This window comes from Mya arenaria, chromosome 6 (assembly GCF_026914265.1).
Source record: "Mya arenaria isolate MELC-2E11 chromosome 6, ASM2691426v1".
NCBI classification, from domain to species: domain Eukaryota; kingdom Metazoa; phylum Mollusca; class Bivalvia; order Myida; family Myidae; genus Mya; species Mya arenaria.
In genome coordinates, this window is record NC_069127.1 from 65,111,183 (window position 1) to 65,132,921 (window position 21,739).

The following is a 21,739-nucleotide window of genomic DNA, read 5'->3' on the forward strand; positions in this document are numbered from 1 at the left end:
GCTTTATATTATATGAGCATTGCTTGAATTAGTTAAAAAATCTTATTATATCCTGTCATAATTTGTGACTTTGTATATTTATACATTAAATTAACAGCCGATAGAATGGCACGTGTACAGATTTGTGGTTTATTAAGGAAGGACCAAACTTTGTCATACATGCATAATCAAAGGAGTATGCAATACATAAAACACAAGTTTTTCATCCGTATATTGTAATAAATGATTGTTTTTCTATATGAATCTTACTTTTATATGTCTTATCTGTTGCATAGTTGAAGAACTGATAACTCATCATTAAAACAAACGTAAAATACAAGGTTTTTATCATTGGATGAGTTCAAAAGTAAACTTTACGGCTAAAGTAGGAGCAACTTGTAACGGCGGTTATTAGATTTTATAGTTTCGTAATGTCGCTCACCGATAATATGTTCATAATAAAGGTAGGGTTAAAAACACCATTAAATATTCGCAAAGTTCAAGACGTTCGTCTATATCGCCTAGTTATCATGATTTATACATTGCTATGCTAAACCGATTAGAAAGATTATATGATTCTTATTGAATTGATTGTAGGGAGGAAACGTGTGTGTATTCGCTCTAACCAAAGTGAAACAATTAATGATTTAGATATTATTCACCAATATTTTCCACTCATTCACCAATATACATAAACTAGGTTAGACTACCTAGGTCTAATGTTAGGTATGATACTAAATAAGCTACAATATAGTCAATGTCTCAATGTGGATGGTGTTTTCATCTGACTACTCTTTCATTCTTTAGAAATCCCTTGCGGCTGTGCGACATAATAGGTAGGATTAGATTCAGATTAGTGCTTTTATATCTTGGTTTAAACTTTATTTATTTTTACAATGAAATTGAAGAAGGTCATATAAACTAATGCAATTGTATCTTTTCCTTTAACAATTTTCTTGTTTTTTATACATAATAGTTTTAGAAATGTTATTTGAAAATCAATATACATGTAATGTATTTGCACGAAGTAAACCATAGCGAAAGCTCATGCGTGTTAGCAACCTTTGCCCATCTGAAGGTATATTTATCGTGTCTTCAATCCAGGTATATCAAAACATTATATTGGACTCAGAAACGAAATATGCGTTATTTGCAATAAAGTTGTCTGCAAAACCATTTTACACAGTGTTTGCTATGACAGGACGGCTTCATATCAACGGGTCTGATGTTGACATTGCGTGTTGATTGCTATGAAGCTTGTCGTGTTTATTGGAGGTCAAATACTTCCTTATTTACATTGCATAGACTGCCGATATTCGGTACTGGGTTATAGAAATCTGATATTTAAGAGTATGCTGGTGTTTGTTTTATTTTGATTGTTATCCGTCTTTCTTTTTTTAGCTCATTTTCCGCTCAATGTGTTGTTATCATCACAAACGACGAAGACTGAAGACATTTGACCGCTCATGATGTTCATAAATCTTCAATTCGTATGACTCAAACCAATAGTCCCTTCAAGAGCTGGCATCAGATGGGAAATTGTACATTATGTTGCAAGAAATGATGTCACATCAATCGAGTCACTTGCGACGGTTGGTTATGACAGTCTCGCCAAACTTGTGTTAAAATAGATGTGTGACTGTATTCATTACCAGAGGTGGCTTACGCTAAACGTCATTAAATGCATCTTAAGATTATAAAAGGACTTTTTCGGAAAAGTACGCCATATTGAATGCTAACGTAATATAATTTTAATTTTAAGTCGTTGACATTGTGTGCGCAGATTTTATCATAATCAAATATGATTTATGCCTTACAAACGTTTCGTGCTGCGGGTCAAGCGAAATGTAAACGTTTGGTGTTGGCTGTTAATGTGAATGTAAAGTGAATGTTATGAAGAGCTGTATATTTTATATTTTAATACATATTTTATCAAGGTTTTAGAATGTAAGAAACGGGATATGAACACAGATTGTTACAATACATCACGTCCATGCATATGAAAAAAGTACGCCATGTTGAATGCTAACGTAATATCATTTAAATTTTAAGTCGTTGACATTGTGTGCGCAGATTTTATCATAATCAAATATGATTTATGCCTTACAAACGTTTCGTGCTGCGGGTCAAGCGAAATGTAAACGTTTGATGTTGGCTGTTAATGTGAATGTAAAGTGAACGTTATGAAGAGCTGTATATTTTATATTTTAATACATATTTTATCAAGGCTTTAGAATGTAAGAAACGGGATATGAACACAGATTGTTACAATACATCACGTCCATGCATATATGTTATCATTATTTACGCACAGTATATTTAATATGCCTGGATCACATATTCGAAATACTCGACTAGAAACACATTTGTCTTGAACAGTTATTTAGTTTTAATGTAAAACAAACGATAAATGCAAATTATGCAAAAAAGCCCACATGTCAGAACTCATATGTTTAAGTCAGATGTCATTATTGTTGTATTTTTCAACTTACTATGCACAAATACTTATAACATTGAATACAAACAAGATGAAACAAAATCCTCTAACACTGCATTGAAAAACAAAAACAAAAAAGCAAAAGCATTATTATAACTAAACAAGTAATACAATTAAAGTATATAATACTGAAAATTAGTCTAATTGCGATCAGTTGGAGTATTTTTAATTGCTTATGTATCTTTCAAAGCGATGCAGACAAAGCTACATAAGGCCCTATCCTGTATAACTGTAAGTTTACCATACACACAGCTTCAACAACAAGTGGGGATTAATTAGTAAAATGACATACATATACAAGTCATGTTTTGAATACAGTTTATATATTTACAATTTTGGACGTCAAGTACACGCGTAGATTCTTCAACTGTACTTCAAATTTAGTCACAACATTGAAAACGTGCTCCATCGATGTCTCTTGTTGACACTATGTTTTAGTTTTGGATTTCATTTCAGCTTCGAAATGAAGTGTTCATCTATAGAAAATAAACAATTAAAGACATCAACTTGTGTTTCAGATTGACGCATTCACGCTTCGAACACATTATCATCCTCTGGTCTTAAGTGTTCCAATTCTTGCACAACCGGACTGTTTTGTCTCGAAAGTGTCCGACGTTGTCCAAATGAATTTCTAGATGAGTTTCGCAATGAACGCCTCATGTGAGACACTGAAGTTCTGACTGAGTCACCCATATGTACGACTGAGTAACTTACATTGGTAACCGACTCTCGAACAGATATGTGTGGATGTTTGAGTTCTAATTCTGAGTTACTGCTCTTCGTGTGAACTTTTAACCACTTCACCAAGGCAAAGGTAAATAGGACAGCAATTGCTAATGTGATGACACCGATTTTACTCTGAAATAAAAAATGACAACATTGCTTGTGAAAAATGGTACGACAAACTTTTACATTATGTCATTTTATTGGTATATGGGTGGTTTTCAAAAATATGAGGCTTTTTCTTTTATCTCTCCTAACCTTTATTCCTTTCAATTTTGGAAAGTGTTAGCAGGCACATTATGGGCCAATCAATCTTGTTAAGAAAATTGTTGAGTTTCAAATGAATGGCTCAATCAGCAAAAAAGTTATGTAAGAATATGTTGCTAAATTTGTCCCCTGTGCACCCAAAAAAGTGTGACATTTTACATGAAGACCTTTATTCAAATGTATTTATTTTTTGAAACTGAATGATATAGTATTTTTTATTGTTTTTTATGTAACTTAACCCTTTCTCATTTTAAAAAAACATACTTCAAATAAAAAATATTTATTCTCTTAACCAAATTTTAATGTCATATGACGGACCCCCATTCATTTAAAAAAGAAGATAGAATATTTGATTCATATTGAGAACACTACCATTCCATTTAAGCACTATTTTAATTAAATACCTATGTTATTTTAATAACTTTAACCTGCCAGCTTTATATAAATAACATAGCTTTATTATTTCATATATTATTTTGTCCGTAACTCAGACTTATTACCCCAAAATGTCCCCTGTGCACCTTTTCGGTTGTTAGTTGTCAGATTTCTATAATTTCTTCAATAAAATGATATTCTGCTGTATTTCACAGAACAGAAAGTTACAACAGATGCAAAAACAGTTTTCAGCCTCTCACATACAGAGATTTGAAGCATCTGCATGGTTTAAAGCAATGTCCCCTGTGCACCCTGTTTTAGCAGATTTCAATAAAATGTCATAAACTAACAAATATGGTGCTATTTCCACATTCTGAGAAATGTGTATATTATATTTAGGCATCACTTGATATTTTAGCAACTTGATGTTAAGTGTGATATAAATACTTTTTTTATTATTTAATTATAAAGCCATTAAATGTTTACTTTTAAAGGTTTATCAAATCAATTTAAATACAGTTTCAGTATTGAGGCACATAAGATAACATATTTTGTTTAAATATTATATTTTGATTTTATCATGACAATTAAAAAACATCAAATCAAATTGAAATTATTCATGCTTTTATATGTGCAAGGTATTATATGCTTCAATTCAGTGCACAGGGGACAATTTTTTTCATATGAATAGCAAATATACCAGATTATAATTTTGTACAGGAAATAAGTACCCTAGTGGAAAAGCTTGTAGTTAAGCTTCCTTTTCCAAAGAGATCACATAGAAAATATGAAAACAAATGAAGAAAAGACTGTTAAAAACATTAACACAATGAAGTCTAGGAAGCGCAGAGAATGACTTAGGAAAGATCAAAAGTTGCAGAAAATGTATGACAGAGATCGAGATACTGAGAAAAAGAGCAGAATTTGCCAGGTATTGCTCAATCGCTAAGAAAGAGGACAAATAGATCCTTTATATGATTTACAAATAAAAGAAAAGGATAAGGTAAAGAAGCAGGGGCAGAGAAGAAATAAAATGAAGCGAAATGAGGAAACAACAAAAGTCCAGAAAATGACAGACAGAATAAAAGGAGAAAGGTTAAAATGAGAAGGTATGAATACACACAGTTGAAGCAGCATCAGTTCAGAAAAAGCACAACATGCAAAACAACCCCTTCGGAGGTATTCCATGGCATGAGCCTCCACAATTAACCGTCTGCTTAAAAATGCCACACCAAAGTGAAGGTGTTAAAATAAGTCATGTTGTAGAAAATTACACAATTGGTGATGTCTGTCAGTCATAGTCATAAGAAAAGTAGGCAATCCAACTAAATCTGGAAAAAAAATAAAAAGGCAGCTATTATACACAAGCAATGCTAAGAATATGTGGAGTTGCAAGAAAAGTCTTTGACAATTTGAGCGCCTAAAAATGGACCAAAATAAAACCATGTCAAAGCCAGGTGAATTTAAATCCTTGTGGAAACCAAAAGTTGAGAATTTTCTTGAATTTAATTCTTGAATAATGCCTAATAAAAAGATACTATTTTTTTGAGAAGGATGCCAAAGGCAAAGTGGCATCTTTTAAATTTAGACATGTAAATTAAATTTAGACATGTTCACATAAGTGTTTAATGGTAACAGGTGCATTGAGACCAAAATCTTTATTCCACTCTGTGGACATATTTTATTCCATTGTTTAGAAATTTAGTTTTGTAGGCTCTAATATAATCTTTCAAACATTTAAAGTATTGTTTCAAGCTTTACTGAAAGTACAGTTCCTCTAATTGTAAAAATGTTTACCAGGAAAATTTAAGTTACAAAAATAATTACATAATTAAAAAATATTACTTGCATTATGATTTGTCCCCTGTGCACCCTTTCCATTATTTAACAAAGTATTAAACATGTATGAATTCTAGTACTTTATATTACCATTGATGATATTTTCTTATTTTTAGTCTCAATATGAGGTAATAAATGTTATATATGTAATTGTTTGCTGTAAGTTGTTCTCTTAGCCACTATTTTCCATTTGCATCATTACATGCTGTTGAATTTTGAGGAAATTGTTGTGAAAAATGTGATACTGAAGAAATTTTGAGGAATACACTCTATCATATACACAGAAATGTCTTAAGTTGATCACAAATCATTATTTTATTAACATGAAAGTGAATAATAATGCATATTATATTGGTCTTCAATATGTGTCCCCTGTGCACCGAAAAATAGTTCAATTTTGAAATGAAAAATTTGGCAATTGTAAGTTACAATACATTCTTGAAATTTGGTATGTGGTCTATAAAGATGCATAAGGTGAGGTTAATGTAGATATTTCCCTTATTTGATTCTTGTTATAATTGCAGCAAAAACTTCGTGAGGTAACCATTTTGTTTTGGTTTCAAATTTAGATAAAATGTGTTGATTTTTTTATTTTTCTTAAACAACTGAGTTATTATGCAAATGACTACACACAGGTACCAATTACTGATTATATAATTCAGAAAATGCATATGATTTATGCAATGTCCTTGTCATAAGACACTTCTATAAATCAACCATATTGTAAGAAATGTTCGCAATATTTGGATTTAAGGTCAAAATATTTTTTTATTTGTTTTTCCTGATACTTTCCCAAAGTTGTTTCTATGTAATCTGAAGTATTTTCTTTCATGTAAAATAGGTGACAATCATGAAAACTGGGTTTGAATATTCAACCCCTATGTCACACTTTTGCCTCATTATTTTGAAAACCACCATATACCAAATCAATATTACCGGCATTTATGTAACTGTTATCTTTTGTGTTAAGACTGTATATAATACGACAATTTGTACAAACCGATAAAAAGTCAACGAAAAGCTCGACGAATCTCTTAAACTTGGCAAGAGTAGTGTCATGGTCAACTCCTCTACAACGTTGATATACATCGCAGTATCCCGTCAGGCGGTTACATGGTGTACCTACAGATACGTTTATAGTTATATAATGCTAAGCTTATTCTAAATTAAAATGTAGTGCAATGATTTTCGATGAAGCATCTAATTTCAGCGGATAGAATACTTATGTGAAAAACTACAGAAACTAGCTCAGTAGCAAAAAGTTTAAACATAAACCCGGTTTAATGGCACTGGGTAAACGCCAAAGACATAGAACACAGAAACAAAAAATAACAAACAAGAAACATGGAAGAACAGCACAAAACTCTACAAATAGCACAGTGCATACATACTATATATAAAAAAACTAGGTATGTTTATCAAGGATTGTTAGGTACCGCCTTGGAACGGTCAGTAAAATGTAAATCCTTGACGGTAAACCATAATTAAATGATTGAAGTTCAATCATATGATTAGCAAATCGAAATACATGCTTACCAACTGGTAAACGAATGCTTGTCTCGTGCCATTTATCACGTCCAGCAATTGTTTTCAATAAGTTGTTCAGCTCTGGAAACTGCGCAAGTGCGAGGCCGTCATGAGTGCTGATACATGGCGAGGTTTTTGTTTTTCCTAAAAAGTATGCTAAAATGTTAAACGGAAATACAAAAACGTTAACAAATCTATGTATACAATACATGCCGTATTTAGAATGTGGTACACAAAGACACCCAAATTCATTAAAACACTATCACCTATATGCATGCGACTTGATTGTATTAAGTTATAAACTTCAATTCAAATTTTTTTAAATTCAACACATACAACATGTTAAAAAACGGAGAATTTCGTTTTTGCTAACATTTAAATCATATATTTCGAGATGAATTAGGTACTAATACATATATTGAAAAATAGAAGTCGAACTTTTTAAAACGTGTTACATTATTTTCCGTATTTTTTCAATTATCAATATTAGCAATTATTATGATATCAAATGTCCAGTGCAAGAAGTGTTTCACATTTCCTTTTTTAATTTATTACATTTGTAGAAGCATCTGCGCTTTGTTACCTTTAACATAACAGCAAGCATCTGCAATGTTTAACCTGAATTGTGTAATCTTTGTAACATATATACTCTTGTGGTATTCTGTAACCTCGAACTACATAACCTCAGTGCGGATCTGTTAGATGACTTACTAAACAAAATCAATGGTTAAAATGAAAGGTTTAGTTTATTGATGACGTCATGACGTTACCAAGAAGTATGTTATACAATAATACATACGGCAACCGACAAAACATAATTCTTCTTTTTCTGTTAGAGTCGACGTTGCTGCGCTATTCGTGAGGTCACACTCATGCCATTCAATCAAATTACACACCGATCTGTTACAATTCTGAAAAACAACATGCAAAGATCTTGATCATGTAATCATCGAATAGTACGAATCATCGTATTATTAAATATTAAAATAGGCTAAATTAAAACGAATATTTCATGCCTAAAAAGTCACAGATGCGGCGAAATCAAATATGTTTTAAATATTTGTAGGCACAGTCTATTGTATTTCGACAGTCGTAAGCTCGTACATCCGAAAAGACCTCCACTTTCGAAGCGGAAACCTTAAACACCTCTATTAGAAAATACTCAAAAATATACAAAGCCGGGGAATGTTCATTCTTAAAGTTTAATTGTGAAACTACTTACCCCTGAATGACACACGCCAACTCTATCATTGTCTGTTCTACACGTTGTATTGTCAGGACTTATCTGGCTTTCTGACGGCACAGGACATGTGGCGCTGTCACCAGTAACAAGGTTAAGGAACATACGTGATCCTTAGTTTGGCGAGTTCAACATTTGCACCTACATTCTCAGTGAGCATAGGACATATTTTCTAGTGGATTACTGTTAAAACTAAGACTTGCTCGTTTTGTTTAATGTTACTGTTCCTTTTTGTGAGTACTTTTCATTTATATTTTCTTAGTAGAAATAAAAAGGGCTTGTGTATTGCTGGGATTAATAAATAAAACGGTTGAGTGGACCACTCAGTTGTCGAGTTATATTTTGTTTTTTTATAAGTTCAAAGCTATTTTTCAAAATACACGGTTCACAAGTGATCTTAAATGTATGACATCATAAGATATCCTCAAAGATGCGCATTCCCATTTTACGTAATCCATCCGCAATATTTGACCTTTTAGCGTGTAAGAACAATAATTAATACACATGTTACTATATATAGTAACTTTTTAACGTTGCCAGAATAGTCATTATCGGGGCGGCGGGACCATAATCATCACAATTGATAATAGCCCCGGGGCTATTATCAGTCACGTGACCGATAATGGCCCTGCGATTGTCCGCACATGCAACGTGACGCAAATTCACGTTGTTGAAGATGGCTGACGGAGTAGACATGGGTGAACGCACGCTCGAAAATTTAGCCAAAAGGCTTCTTCAACTGGATTCTGCCATCGAAAAAAATGAACATTTTACTGAGGCACAAGGCTGGCAATTCATTGAAGCAAAGAAAAACAAGGATACGGTAACAAAAACAAGGAGTGACCTGAAAAAGGTGAACGGCGAGACGGCGAGACCCGTCAGATCAAAGACATTCCACCAAAGGAGCTAGATATTCTTCTATTCAGATTCCTGCTCAGTGTCAAGAAGACTGCAACCAACTTTGAGCCATTTACCCTGCGTGGCATCTTGTCAAGTGTAAAGAGACACCTGTCCGAGAATGGTAGGCGTTTTTCTGTTTGTTATTATTATCTAAAACAACTAAAGTTAATATATAAACACCTTAATAGTTATATATTTTATAGTTGCCTATAATTTTATGCACAGACTTTGATTATTTTAATCATGATCAACTCGTTTTGCAGAGTACGAAGGCGATGTCATGGGTGGAAAAGAGTTCAAACTCACACGGGACACGCTGAAAGCGAAATGCGTGGACTTGAAAGAAGAGGGACTTGGCAACAAAAAACAGAGAGCCGATCCCTTCACTTCCTCAGAGATTCAACAACTCTACAGAAAGGAACTTCTTGGAGCCGGTAAGTTTGACAGTTTATTGATTATTTACATGTCACTAAGCAACAAAGACAAGGGAGACAACTAAAGTATAACGAGAACGATATAAGCCGGTCCCCGGTATTCAAAAAAGCCTACCTTTATAATATGTATTGCGTGATAATAATGAATAATGGTTAATTATTATTGTATGACGAAATTCATGGATTTTATGTCTGTTATTTTATATTTCCATAACCTAATATATATTTTATAAACATTCATTACTATATTAAAGTAGAAAAAAGAAATCTATATGCATTTAGAGTGAGTTTACCGTGCAGTACATTGTTAAACAGTAGAGAACATTATACAACATAATAATCAAGCACATTTCCAATTTCCCTCACAAATACGATTTGGCTTAACAACACCATGCACCTTGGATTGCGAGGAAGACAGGAGCACTTGACCATGTTGTGGGGGGACATGGAATTAAGCCAGACCTCCGATGGTGTGAGTTACTTGGCCTTCACGGAGAGAGCGACAAAAACAAGAAACGGAGTTGCTGGTGACCACAGGCAATATGTGCCTAAGCTCTTTACACAGCCAGGTAACCAAGTAAAAATAGCATTGTTATAAAAAGGTAATTTTTTCTATTGGTAACTGATGATGTTCAGTTATTGCAGTAATTAGCAAAACTTTTGAAACTAAAATCCATTTAAAATAAGAATTCAAATGTTGATTTTGTAAAAAAGAAATCAATATGTGACTGAGTACTCGTAATGTGTTTAAAATCATTTGCAGGAGACCCAAACTGTCCTGTAAGGTTGTATCAGCTTTACAAGGAAAAGAGACCACCTCAGATGTCCGCCACAGAAACTAGGTTTTATGTAGCCCTGAATCCAAATTTTGGAAAAGGAACAGAATCAAATGATCTCTGGTTCATCAACCATAACCTGGGAAAAAATAAATTGGGACAACAGGCCAAAACCATGAGTGAGCAGACTGGATTTCAGGCTGGGCATGTTAATCACTCTGCAAGAAAAACATGCATTACAAATTTGCTGGATGCCGGTTGTTTCCCCACTGAGGTGGCACAGCCGACTGGTCACACAAATCTGATGTGTCTAAATCATTACCATACAAACAATATAGAAAAGCAGCACAACATGTCTAATATTCTTAACATGTGTCAGAGAAAAGAACCAGTGACAAATCCAGAACCAGAACAAGTTACTAGCATGGAGAAATTTGATGATGATGACAATCAGGAACTTGTAGCAGCATCCCTGGAAATTGAGCAAGCGCTATCCTCCATCCAAACATATGAAGAGATTCCTGTAAAAAACCAACACGTGATGAAGCTGAACAAGTTTTAGACCTTCCCATTAAACAAAGCCCAGGTGGAACACTGACCCTGCACAAAATTATGAAGGACACTCAGTCACTGTTTAATGGCTGCACCTTTAATGGGCTTATCAGCATTAATTTGAGAAATTAGGAACCATACAGTATGCATGCATAACTGGTACTGCCTCCTTAAGTTGTAGGCACTGGAATGAGTGAACAAAGTTATTCTGACTGTACATACATGTACATGTGGGCTTTATTCCATTCATCCACTGGTATTATTATATTGTTTTTATTTCACATGTTTCTGTGTAGAAACATGTTCTTTTATCTTCACTTCCTGTGAAATAAATGTGTGCTACATGAATTTTATTGCAATTTGCTTTTCCAGTCCCATTGTATAATAAGTCTTACAAAGTTACCTATAAAGTAGTTTCAAACAGCATTGACATCAACGATTTATTCCATTTCTTAAAAGTTGTGGACACAGTTTCTCGAAATATCTAAATTAATTCTGTAATAAATTTAATTTCTTTTGTTTATTTCCTGACTAACTGTAATTTTAATTACAAGAAGTGTGTAGTTACGCTTAATAAGTTTTCAGAAATAGTGCCCTTGTTCAAAGGTCTTGGCCAAAAAGACTAAACAGTACTGAACAATGACAAATACTGTATTTTATTTTAACAGGTAAAAGTACATCAGTGTAATGAACATGCATTCAAACATGAAACAAACATACCTCTGTCTCCCGGTAACAGTAGTAGTACAGTATGAATAGTACGATTATAGGAATTAAGCTCACCTTAGTTGTTCAAAAAAAATGTCACAACCAAAGTGGCTAGAACTTGTAGTCTAGCATGTCTAGAGTTCCTGATTCCAACAGTTCAAGTGCAAGAATCTCACAAGGTTCAAAGTTCTGGTTAAAATGTCCATTCAACTGTACACTTCATTAACTGTTTAAATCTTAAATTTTCTATATCGATATCATCTGAGTTATTCACAACAAACACGTTTTCTTACTCATTTACCAGCAAGATAAAACCATCATGTTTAGATATCGGCATATCGACAGACTACTGAATACTTGAGTCAAAACATGTGTATTAAACAGTTCAATATATGGCCGCGCGGGCTAAAGCCCTCGGGCCATTATCAACATACCGGGGCTATTATCACTCATTGGCCCCGCGCGGCCATATATTAATCTCTAAATAAGAAAATACCCACCGACACACGGTGTTGCTTAGGCCAACGTCTGTGTTTATTTGGATCATCGATCACGATTAATTCGTGTTTAACGAGTGTTTTAGGATGTTTGTACTGTCCGGTTTTGAGAATTCAACCATTATACATATGAACATTCATATAAACATATAACAATCTATCATTAAACAATAACACAAACCTATTAGGTTCCTTAATGATATGAATAAAGTGGTAATTGTAAAACAATTACATGCAACCTGGTAAAGGATATTTGCAATACAGTGTATCAATACACGACGCAGCACTTTGGCAAACCATATTTTCCGATTGGTTGTAGTACCGGCAGGTATCAACACTACAGCACGGCCCTTGGCTTGGACTAAAACAACAGTAAATTGAATAACTTATAATCTATTTTTTGCAAAAAATATGAATGTTTATCATGTTCAAAATTGCGCAGACAGTTTAATTTCATTAACGTTTTGTAGATAAGTTTTTTAGGAATTAGGTGTAGGTCAAGGTCATTATAAAGTATTTATAAACAGCTGATCATGTTTAAATGGGTAATACAAGTATGTGCTATGCATTTATTTTTTGTTTTCATACGGCATACGCGGTATTGATACTTTAATTTGATAATAAACTTAAGTAGAATATTAATCATGTTTTACCTGCATTGTGCATGTTGTTTCAGAGAGCATTCGTGTTTTATTCCTTTTGGATTACAACAGTTGTCAAGGTGACATCTGGAACCACAGTCACATTGTTCCCCTTCTTCAACAATGCCGTTACCGCAAATTGAAGTTTTTTGTTCTGTAGAATGGAGAATGTGCTGTGCAAATGATAGTTGACATTAAAACAACACCAATAACGACAACATAAGCACGTTTTATAGCGATGGTATGATTTTTTCTAGACGTAAAATACTGCATTTTGTTATGTTGTTATATATTTACAGATATCAAAAAGGTACAAAAGAAAAATAATCAAAACCAACAGGTAAAGGTCGACTAGAAAGTATTTTGCTGTGTTATACGACATAGCCCCTGACGCAATTGACTTTCAAGATATGCTCGATAAAACCATTGATTTACCTATAAAACATAACGTAGACGATTCTCTGGCTAAAACTGTACCAATTTTATTAAGGCTACAATTGGAAACCTTAAAATTGTTTTCCAGGTCACCTGTCACCGCCACCTCGTGCATCAGGTAGTAGCCTGCATCTGGTTCATTTAATACTGAATATTCACCGCATGCAGTTTCATTATTATCATGCTGGAAAAGCAAACAATCATATGAATAAACATGCCAAAAAATACTTTATTCACAAATGAAACAATTAAAAAAAGTTATGTGGTTCATATAAGTACACTAGGATGGCATAATTATCATTTTTCATTTATATCAATATAATAGTTTTTCTAAGTGAGAGTGACCTAGTGGTTAAGGTGTCCGCTTCTCACCTAATTGATGGGAGCGAACACCTAATCAAATAGGCCCTTCGTGCTCCAGCAGGGGTTCTTTCTCATGGCCTCTCATAATGGACACCATTACTAGTTTTTACCCAACGTGAAAAGGGCTCGAGATGGATTATATAAGCTATCAGTGTTTGCCATTATAGAGCTAAACGAAATTAGTGTAAACTAATAATAGTTACAAAATTATTAAAATCATAAAATATGTTACATTAACTATTCAATGTGCATATCGTTAGTACAAAACAATATAGTAACCGTTACCGGTGCGCCAAATGCGTGGGCAACTTCATGGGAAAACACCAGTTTTGTCCTCATGTTTGGTTGATAAGGGACCTTTTCGCTGACGTACAGGTTGACAAAAGCAACATTTTTCGTACTGCAAATACCAGTGTCTGGGCTTTCTGTAAAACCGAATTAACATAAATTATTATTGGTATGCAGAATTATGTATGTTAAAATGCTCAATGTCATACATTCATTTATTTGTTGATATTTTTCTCTTCTGTTGGTTTGTAAAAATGGTTTGTGCAATTATTGCACATGCTTTTGATAAGTAACTTGAACTCGAAATCTAGATGCATGGTTAAATTATGATTTAGAAATATGAAGCAGAATTAATGCATACGCATTACAAAATATGTTATTTATTTAGTAACGTTATACATTTTATTTTAAAAAAGGGTACAATCAAACCATCGTTAGGTGAGTATCCAAGCCCATATATGGGCACCGGCGTAAGCCCTTGAGTGATAGAACGGGCAGTGAACAACACTGAAAGGCAGTGATGCTTGTGGGTACTTGATGGCATCTCTCCAACTGCTGGATAGTTATTATCACTGTCGGTATAACTGTAGTCAGGATTTTCATTGTCAGAGTAGTAAAGATCAAAGAAATCGTCTGCAAATGAGAAACATGTATTGACATTGTTGTTGTGTTTGCTATTAGCGTTTTTTTCACGTCCACGCTGAAAACCTACATGAACTAAGATTTATATTACTTAATTTTATCAAACAAACATTTAAACCACCTTGTGTATTGAGGAATCTATAGAGAAGTTCCCTTTGTGGTAATCTCTTTGAACACACATTTATTTTCTCTGCACAGTGTCGTTCATCCCAAATCTAAAATGAGAAATAGTATCCAATATTTAATTATTTGATGGAATTATGGATGTCTCGTTTCCCTATATTATGCTGGTATCATGTAAAAGGCTTTATTTTAAGAGTTTGTTTTAAAAAGAATAAGCTTTTTGGACTTCAAATGTGGCAAACTTCAACATTCGCCAGTTGCTCGATTAAACGACAAGCCTTCTTGTAAATCGGAATATTTCTTAATTCTAAGCAATATGGTCTTGTTTTGAGACATTGCTAGGACTCAATTTTCAGCTAGCCATGGACAAGAAGAGTCTCCTTATTTGATCACAGATGCGGCAAATAATACACAAAACAAGACCATATTGCTTAAATTTAAGACAAATATTATATTATTTTAATATATTCATATATCCTTCTTAAAGTTTTTAGGTAAAACTACCAAAAATACCTTCGTAAAATCATATTCTTACAGTTCAACTTAAAAGTAGGAGGTAAGCAAGCCCAAGACACCCCAAGTTATAGAAATGCCCCTCTTTTTAAGTACTAGAATATTATGATTTATTCATAATTCAGATTTATCCCATTGTATTGCTTGAGTCTTTTGTTTTTAATTTCATTTTGTAAATTAAGACAATTTCGTGAATGACTTACCCTATGGATTACTTGAAAACCCTAGCCAAATGACCTCTGCTACTTAATATGACTGGCGTTGGCGGCAAAATGCTACACAAGCAATCAAAAATACTAAAAGTACAAACCATAATTTCTCCTACTTCGAACTGGAAACCACTGAATGTGAACTCGCCAGCTGTGCCTTTATTGACGGTGAACATTGCTTCTTCAAAAATGTCGTTCAGCACTTTCAAATGGTCTCTAATCATGTAATGGATTTCATTAACCGCTCGTATCTTATTCTAAAACAAAAAAAAATACACAAAATGAATGCGCATATTTATCATGTCCAAGATGAGCTAGATATCGCATGGGTATTTTTCGGGGCAATATGTTCGTTGAATAATGTTAGATGGACTTCCGTCGTGAGCGTTGCACTTTATCACTATGGTTTCCCAATTTCTGACAAGGTGCAGACGCTCGTCTTTTAAACCTGTCGATCAAAGGGCATAACTCGACATAACTGAAGCCATTGGCAGGTCTGGGAAATGTTTTCGTTAAAGATTCAGAACTATTATGAGATTAGAATACAATACTAACATTATGCACATGGACGAGTTCATTTATCGTGATAACTCTCAAATTTTTAATCCAAAAGTTAAGTGAAATCAGTCAACGCTACGGTGATAAAAATACACAAATGAGTTTTTTAACTGTTGACTGACACACAAAAAAAATATAAAAAATACCAAAACTTGATTAGTTCATGTCGAGACGTATCAAATTATATCTATTGCAATGTTGATATTCAAATTAATAATTCTGGTACTATAATATGTACGCACTGTGTGTCTGTTGCCTTGTACCGACCCCAATATCACAAAAAATACTTAAGTCAAATCTCAGTATTTATGCGAAAAGCTACAGACACAAGCTCAGTAGCAAAAAGTTTAAACATAAACTCGGTTTTATGGAACTGTTCAATTTACATCTCATAGCATTCTTCAAAATATTGTATGGTTTTACTCTTTAATAGCGTATTGTCTCAAAGAATGTGTCGATAAAAACTCGTACATAATCCAAAGGAAAATCATTCTACATAAAAAACTGAACTTTTTAATAATATGATGATGAGTCGTAACAATTTATGCTGTAAGATAATTGCTATTTGGAATGATGATCAAAACTTAAATCAACATATTCTACGAGAGAAAAACAGTTGAAACATATTTTTTTTAACAAATCTTGATTCGGTAAAAAAGTTTAGATTGAGATTTGACTTTAGTGTTTTGTTATGTTAGGGTCGGATGTGTGTCAAGAGTTGAGTTACAGTAATACTTTGATATTTGTTCTTAGAAATGAATCCACAGTTAAATCCTACCTGTTCGGTGTTATCTCGCTATACAATATCTTTAAAAAAGTTTTAGGTGTTAATGTTAAATCAATAAATGGTTTAAATAATACTTGTCCATTTCTGTCCATCACATGCTTCCAAACGAACGGGTCAGTGGTAAATTTGATTGTACAGACTCGCTTCGTAAAACTGTTTTCTTTATCTTTGTTCCTTGTTTTTTCTGGGATTGACCTTCTTCCTCGTGGCATACTCATTTTGTGAAAGAATGTGTGCTTTCGACCTTCATGGGTTTGCTTGAAAAAACACAATTGAAACTTTCGTTAACATTTCGTTTTGGGCAATCTTAACTATTAGATCATAAGTAGTAGTTGAGAAAAGATGCAAGATATTCTTGTCAATCGGCTGAGCGTGTTTTTTTTTTGTTTCGAACGGAGAGTTAATTACAATCGAAATTTTAATAGCACCTTGATTATCAAAATAAAACACTTTATAAAAAGCACTGGAAAGGAAAAAAAATATAAAGGGAGAGTAACAGATAGTTTGATGATTTATTTTGTACATACCTGTAATGATATGTATGATTTGTGATGGTTTCTGATGAACTGATGTAACAAAGAATCTCTAAAAAAAGGAAACAACAGTAAATAATAAAACTGACCAAGTGGAAGTTTTATAAGTATGATAATCTTGTAGTTTCCAAGCCAGGGACCTTCATTAACTTTCTGACTATTTGACTATTTTGTTACTCTGTTTAACTGGACACTCGATACTTCGAACCCGGATACTATTAAAAGTAGGATTTATTCAATGATAAAAATTGAGTATTTTTTTCAGCGAAACTAAATTTGTAAGAAATAAATCACCATGGTATTCACCTTTTAAAGTCATGTTCAGTGTATATCACAGACCAAAAGATGGATGGGCTTTTGAGAACCCAGGTAGTGGGAAGGATGTAAAGTGTTTCCTCCCCTTTTGATGAAATAATACCCTGCAAAACTCCATTCTGAACGGCGCAAGTAACGAGACTGTCCTGCAGTCCTGCAAAATATAGTATTCGTTAAAAGATAGCAGTTTGTAAGCCTTGAAAACAAGGTTCGTTTAAAGCGACCCGACCCGCTTACAATATAATATGATCCAGTGAACAAAACAGCAAAACCAATTATGTATGCTGTTCTCTGTCTTAAAATTCAAATCACCACCAGTCATTACAAAAATAATGTCCATGCAACTGAATCAATAATACACATTTGGTTCGCGCCATTCCTGCCATAAGTGTTTTCGCTGTTGAGGATGGCCATCGCGTGAATGTATTTATATGCCAAGAACAATGACGCAATGGCATTCTTGGTCTGCATTTTCCCACAGTTAAAATATCCAATGGCCATCAAAATGAATTCCGTTTATATTAACTTATTCTTTAAATGAACGTTGGGTATAATCAAAGGTATCGATGAACTTTCTATGATGTCAAGAGTTAATTAGTGCTACATCAGGTTATTGTTTTTTTGCGTTAACTTAAAAAAACCATTAGAGTTAAAGTTAATAAATGGACCATACATCTTTGTCTATGTTAAGAAAATATCAGAATATAGATCAAATCATTTTTGATAGTATATTTCGGATGGCCTTAATTCTGTACTAAATACTTGTGTCTTTGCTCTACTTGTCAAACGAATAATGTTAAATTAGTTATTATTTCAATAAAAACAAGTTTCCCCCCAAAAAAGAAGGTCTAGACGTGATAATGCTGTGCAGAAACATATCAAAAACACGACTCAGAATAGTTGATTTGTTTAAAATGCATAAATATAACAGACATAAAAAGACATTTTCAGAATTCTAAGGCAAATGCACTGTAAGCAATAGACGCATATCTAATGGTTTGTTGCTTAATAATAATAATAATAATAAATTGATAGTCCTTAGCCTGATGGTATTATTACTTAAGGTATCAAATGAACCAATAAACTTTCCTCACGCCATTGTCATTAACTTAAACAATTGAATTTCGATGATTGTACATTGTACCCCAAGGCCAAGGAACATAAGTGTGAAGTGACAGAATGTAATCCATGTACTGATGATATCTTCATATAATTATATATTCTTATTAGCTCTATCTCTGCGTAATATGTTGTGTAGTTACCAAATGATGAATAATCATTGATAAAAGTGATTAATTCCCAACAAAGGTTCTTCGTCCAATCGGAGGCAATATATCGGCAATAAGATTTTATAGTTTTGTAAGGTCCTGTATTGTTAATACCTATACGTAATTTAGATAATACATAACATCATTTAAATATCACAAACACCAAGAATACTAAGTATTTCGCAATGTTTTCTTCATATTACTAGGGCTGAAACTTTAAAATAGTTGGTCAGTGCATTAAATATATATTACACAAAACGTGGAATGGCATATTCGGTTTAAAAGAAGGTTCATTGAAAGCCTTTTTATTGGCAGCTTATCAACCTTGCTTAGAGTTAACATGTTTGCATGAATCGCTAACAGCCAATCAACGTGGCTAAGAATTAACATGTTTCCAAGAATTGCTTACAGCCAATCAACCTTGTGAACTTTTATGTTGACTACAGCCAATCAATTTTGCTAAGAGTTTACTTGTTTTCAAAAATAGCTAAAACAATAGCTGATCCAGAATGACCATGATATATATATAAAGTTGGAACATACCAGTCACTTGTCCCACAAGTACTGATGTCTCGTATGAAATGGATCTCGTGTGATTTTCATGGACTGTGTCTTCCATGTTAGATGGATGAGATTTAAGTACATGCACTGTAAAGTCCCTGTAAAGAGATATAGCATCATGACCTGTATTTAATAAGTATAGTGCAGTGCATTAAATGCTGTTGTCGATATAGAACAGATTATGTTGAGTTTATTTTCAATAATTCTAATTGTGTTCAGCATAATGTTTAAGTGCTTCAATAATTTGCAGTTGTCTTTTTGCTGAGGAAAAGTGTGTTAAAGTCACTTAATTACACGGGAAGATGATTAAAAAAAGTACTTTTCAATTTTTAAGGAATCTAGTACGCTAAAGTAATAGAGCCGCAAGTGACAAGCCCGCCAGTTTATAGTTCTGCCTTTACGAAATGAACTTTATGTTTGCAATTCGAGATATCAAATAGCCCATTATATTATCTATATAATTGTTTAATTGTAGAACGGCTATCCTACCTGTTAAGCGCATGAAATGAAATATTCAAGGATGTGTTGTGTGATTTATGAAGGGTATAATTCAACTGCACTTCTTCTCGGTTGTAATAGATCGGCTTGAACCGCCATCGTTGTTCGTCTTGGTATGAAAGACGAGCTGAAAATCATTATTAAATTAAATGACAAAGATATAACATTATCATTTAAAACCAGTCGAGGCATATCTGTAATCCTACAAACAAAATACCGATATAAACGTAGCTGTAAACCCTAACCGCCATCGTTGTACGTCTTGGTATGTAAGACGAGCAGAAAAGATATGAATTTTGAATAAATCAACACAATTTAACCAGTAATGATATATCTGAAAAACAAAGAACAAACACCTGTCTTGAAATTTGATATAAATAGTGACGAAGGTTTTTGTAACCCAATTATCAAACTGTGAATAATTTGATACCAAAAACCTTCACGCAATGATATTATTTGAAAAAAAAAAATAGAATACACCTCCGATCGTTTATCGCAAAAGATGAATGACGCGCAATCGAAAATGGTTGATAAGGGGTAATTGATATTATCATGAAGAAGGACATCCGGGACATGTGTGTTCATTTACATTTATATCTTTTAAACTGGCATGACAGTGAACGCATTGATTCGCTTGTACAAATAATGATATGAATTATTAGACGAAGTTGTGGTTATGTAGGGGCGATTCAAGGATTGTGGCATTTGGATGGAGGATGGGAGGGGGGGGGGCGCACTTTCGTTGGCTCAGCTTGGACGTTTTTCCTATCCCCGAAGAGAAGAATATTATATACATATATATTGTTTAGGTCTGAAATGTTGTATGTTGTTAAAGTATATTCATATTTCTTTTACCACAATCGAAATAATACAGTTTAAGCCACCTAAATTAATCCGTGTTAAATTATTACATGCTGCATCACATACAATTGCGATCAAACACTCTAAACTATCATTTTAGTCTCCAATGCTGCATAAAAAATAAATAAAAAAAAAACAAGTACTAGACTTCCATTTTTCATCAACTTCAATTTTACTTTCAAACATGTTCCTCAATATGTTTTCATTGTGTTTGATTCATATGACTAGTTGAAAGATACATTAAGATAAAAAACAAACAATTTTAATGTATTTAGCATAATTATAATAACCAGTTTAGGTATATATGTTACATTAATAAGGCAAACCCTTAACATTTGAAAGCTGTGTAGAATTTGCAATGAAGGTTGTGGTTACCGAAATATACAATTGTGAATAATCTGTTTCACAAAATATTAACGATATGATATTAAGTTGCACAGTAAAATGTGCATATTAGCTTTCATATAAAAAATGAATAACGAGAATTCAAAAACGCTTAATTAGAGGTTTTAAATAGTATTACGTAGGAGGGCATCCGGGACATGTTTGTTAGTTTGCATTTACATCATCTAACTTGATATGGAAGTATTGTTTCGCGGGTGAATACAATCATACGAATATCAGTCGTAGTAGTTGTTATCCAGGGGCGGTTATCATCTACGTTGGGTTTATTTTCGTGGCCTCAGCTTAAAGCATTTTACTCAGAAAAAGTTTCATTTTCATTTACTCATTGGACAAATCAAAATCGAAATAATTATAGCAAACTTAGGAATCATCTGCATCGTAATGTTCACAAATGATCTTAAATGTGAGTCGATATTGAATATTGA

The 21,739-nt window shown here is 33.2% G+C and overlaps 1 protein-coding gene across 4 annotated transcripts in view; it reads right to left on the reverse strand.

The window, feature by feature from the left end:
- Positions 1-2,173: 2,173 nt before the first annotated feature.
- Positions 2,174-21,739, reverse strand: part of LOC128238327 (disintegrin and metalloproteinase domain-containing protein 10-like) — a 232,165-nt gene continuing 212,599 nt past the window's right edge. For 3 of the 4 annotated variants that reach the window (XM_052954141.1, XM_052954142.1, XM_052954140.1), the window contains exons 2-18: positions 20,040-20,175; positions 19,533-19,648; positions 17,713-17,875; positions 17,401-17,458; positions 16,948-17,130; positions 15,630-15,785; positions 14,805-14,898; positions 14,471-14,674; positions 14,039-14,178; positions 13,391-13,574; positions 12,968-13,109; positions 12,568-12,675; positions 8,430-8,532; positions 8,007-8,118; positions 7,217-7,351; positions 6,681-6,802; positions 2,174-3,334 (exon numbers count right to left, since the gene is read on the reverse strand). In XM_052954141.1, coding sequence (XP_052810101.1) covers positions 3,005-3,334; positions 6,681-6,802; positions 7,217-7,351; positions 8,007-8,118; positions 8,430-8,532; positions 12,568-12,675; positions 12,968-13,109; positions 13,391-13,574; positions 14,039-14,178; positions 14,471-14,674; positions 14,805-14,898; positions 15,630-15,785; positions 16,948-17,130; positions 17,401-17,458; positions 17,713-17,875; positions 19,533-19,608 — 2,310 coding nt within the window. In that variant the 5' untranslated portion in view covers positions 19,609-19,648; positions 20,040-20,175 and the 3' untranslated portion in view covers positions 2,174-3,004. The remainder of the gene's footprint in view (positions 3,335-6,680; positions 6,803-7,216; positions 7,352-8,006; positions 8,119-8,429; positions 8,533-12,567; positions 12,676-12,967; positions 13,110-13,390; positions 13,575-14,038; positions 14,179-14,470; positions 14,675-14,804; positions 14,899-15,629; positions 15,786-16,947; positions 17,131-17,400; positions 17,459-17,712; positions 17,876-19,532; positions 19,649-20,039; positions 20,176-21,739) is intronic. The other variant, XM_052954143.1, reaches the window with a different exon arrangement.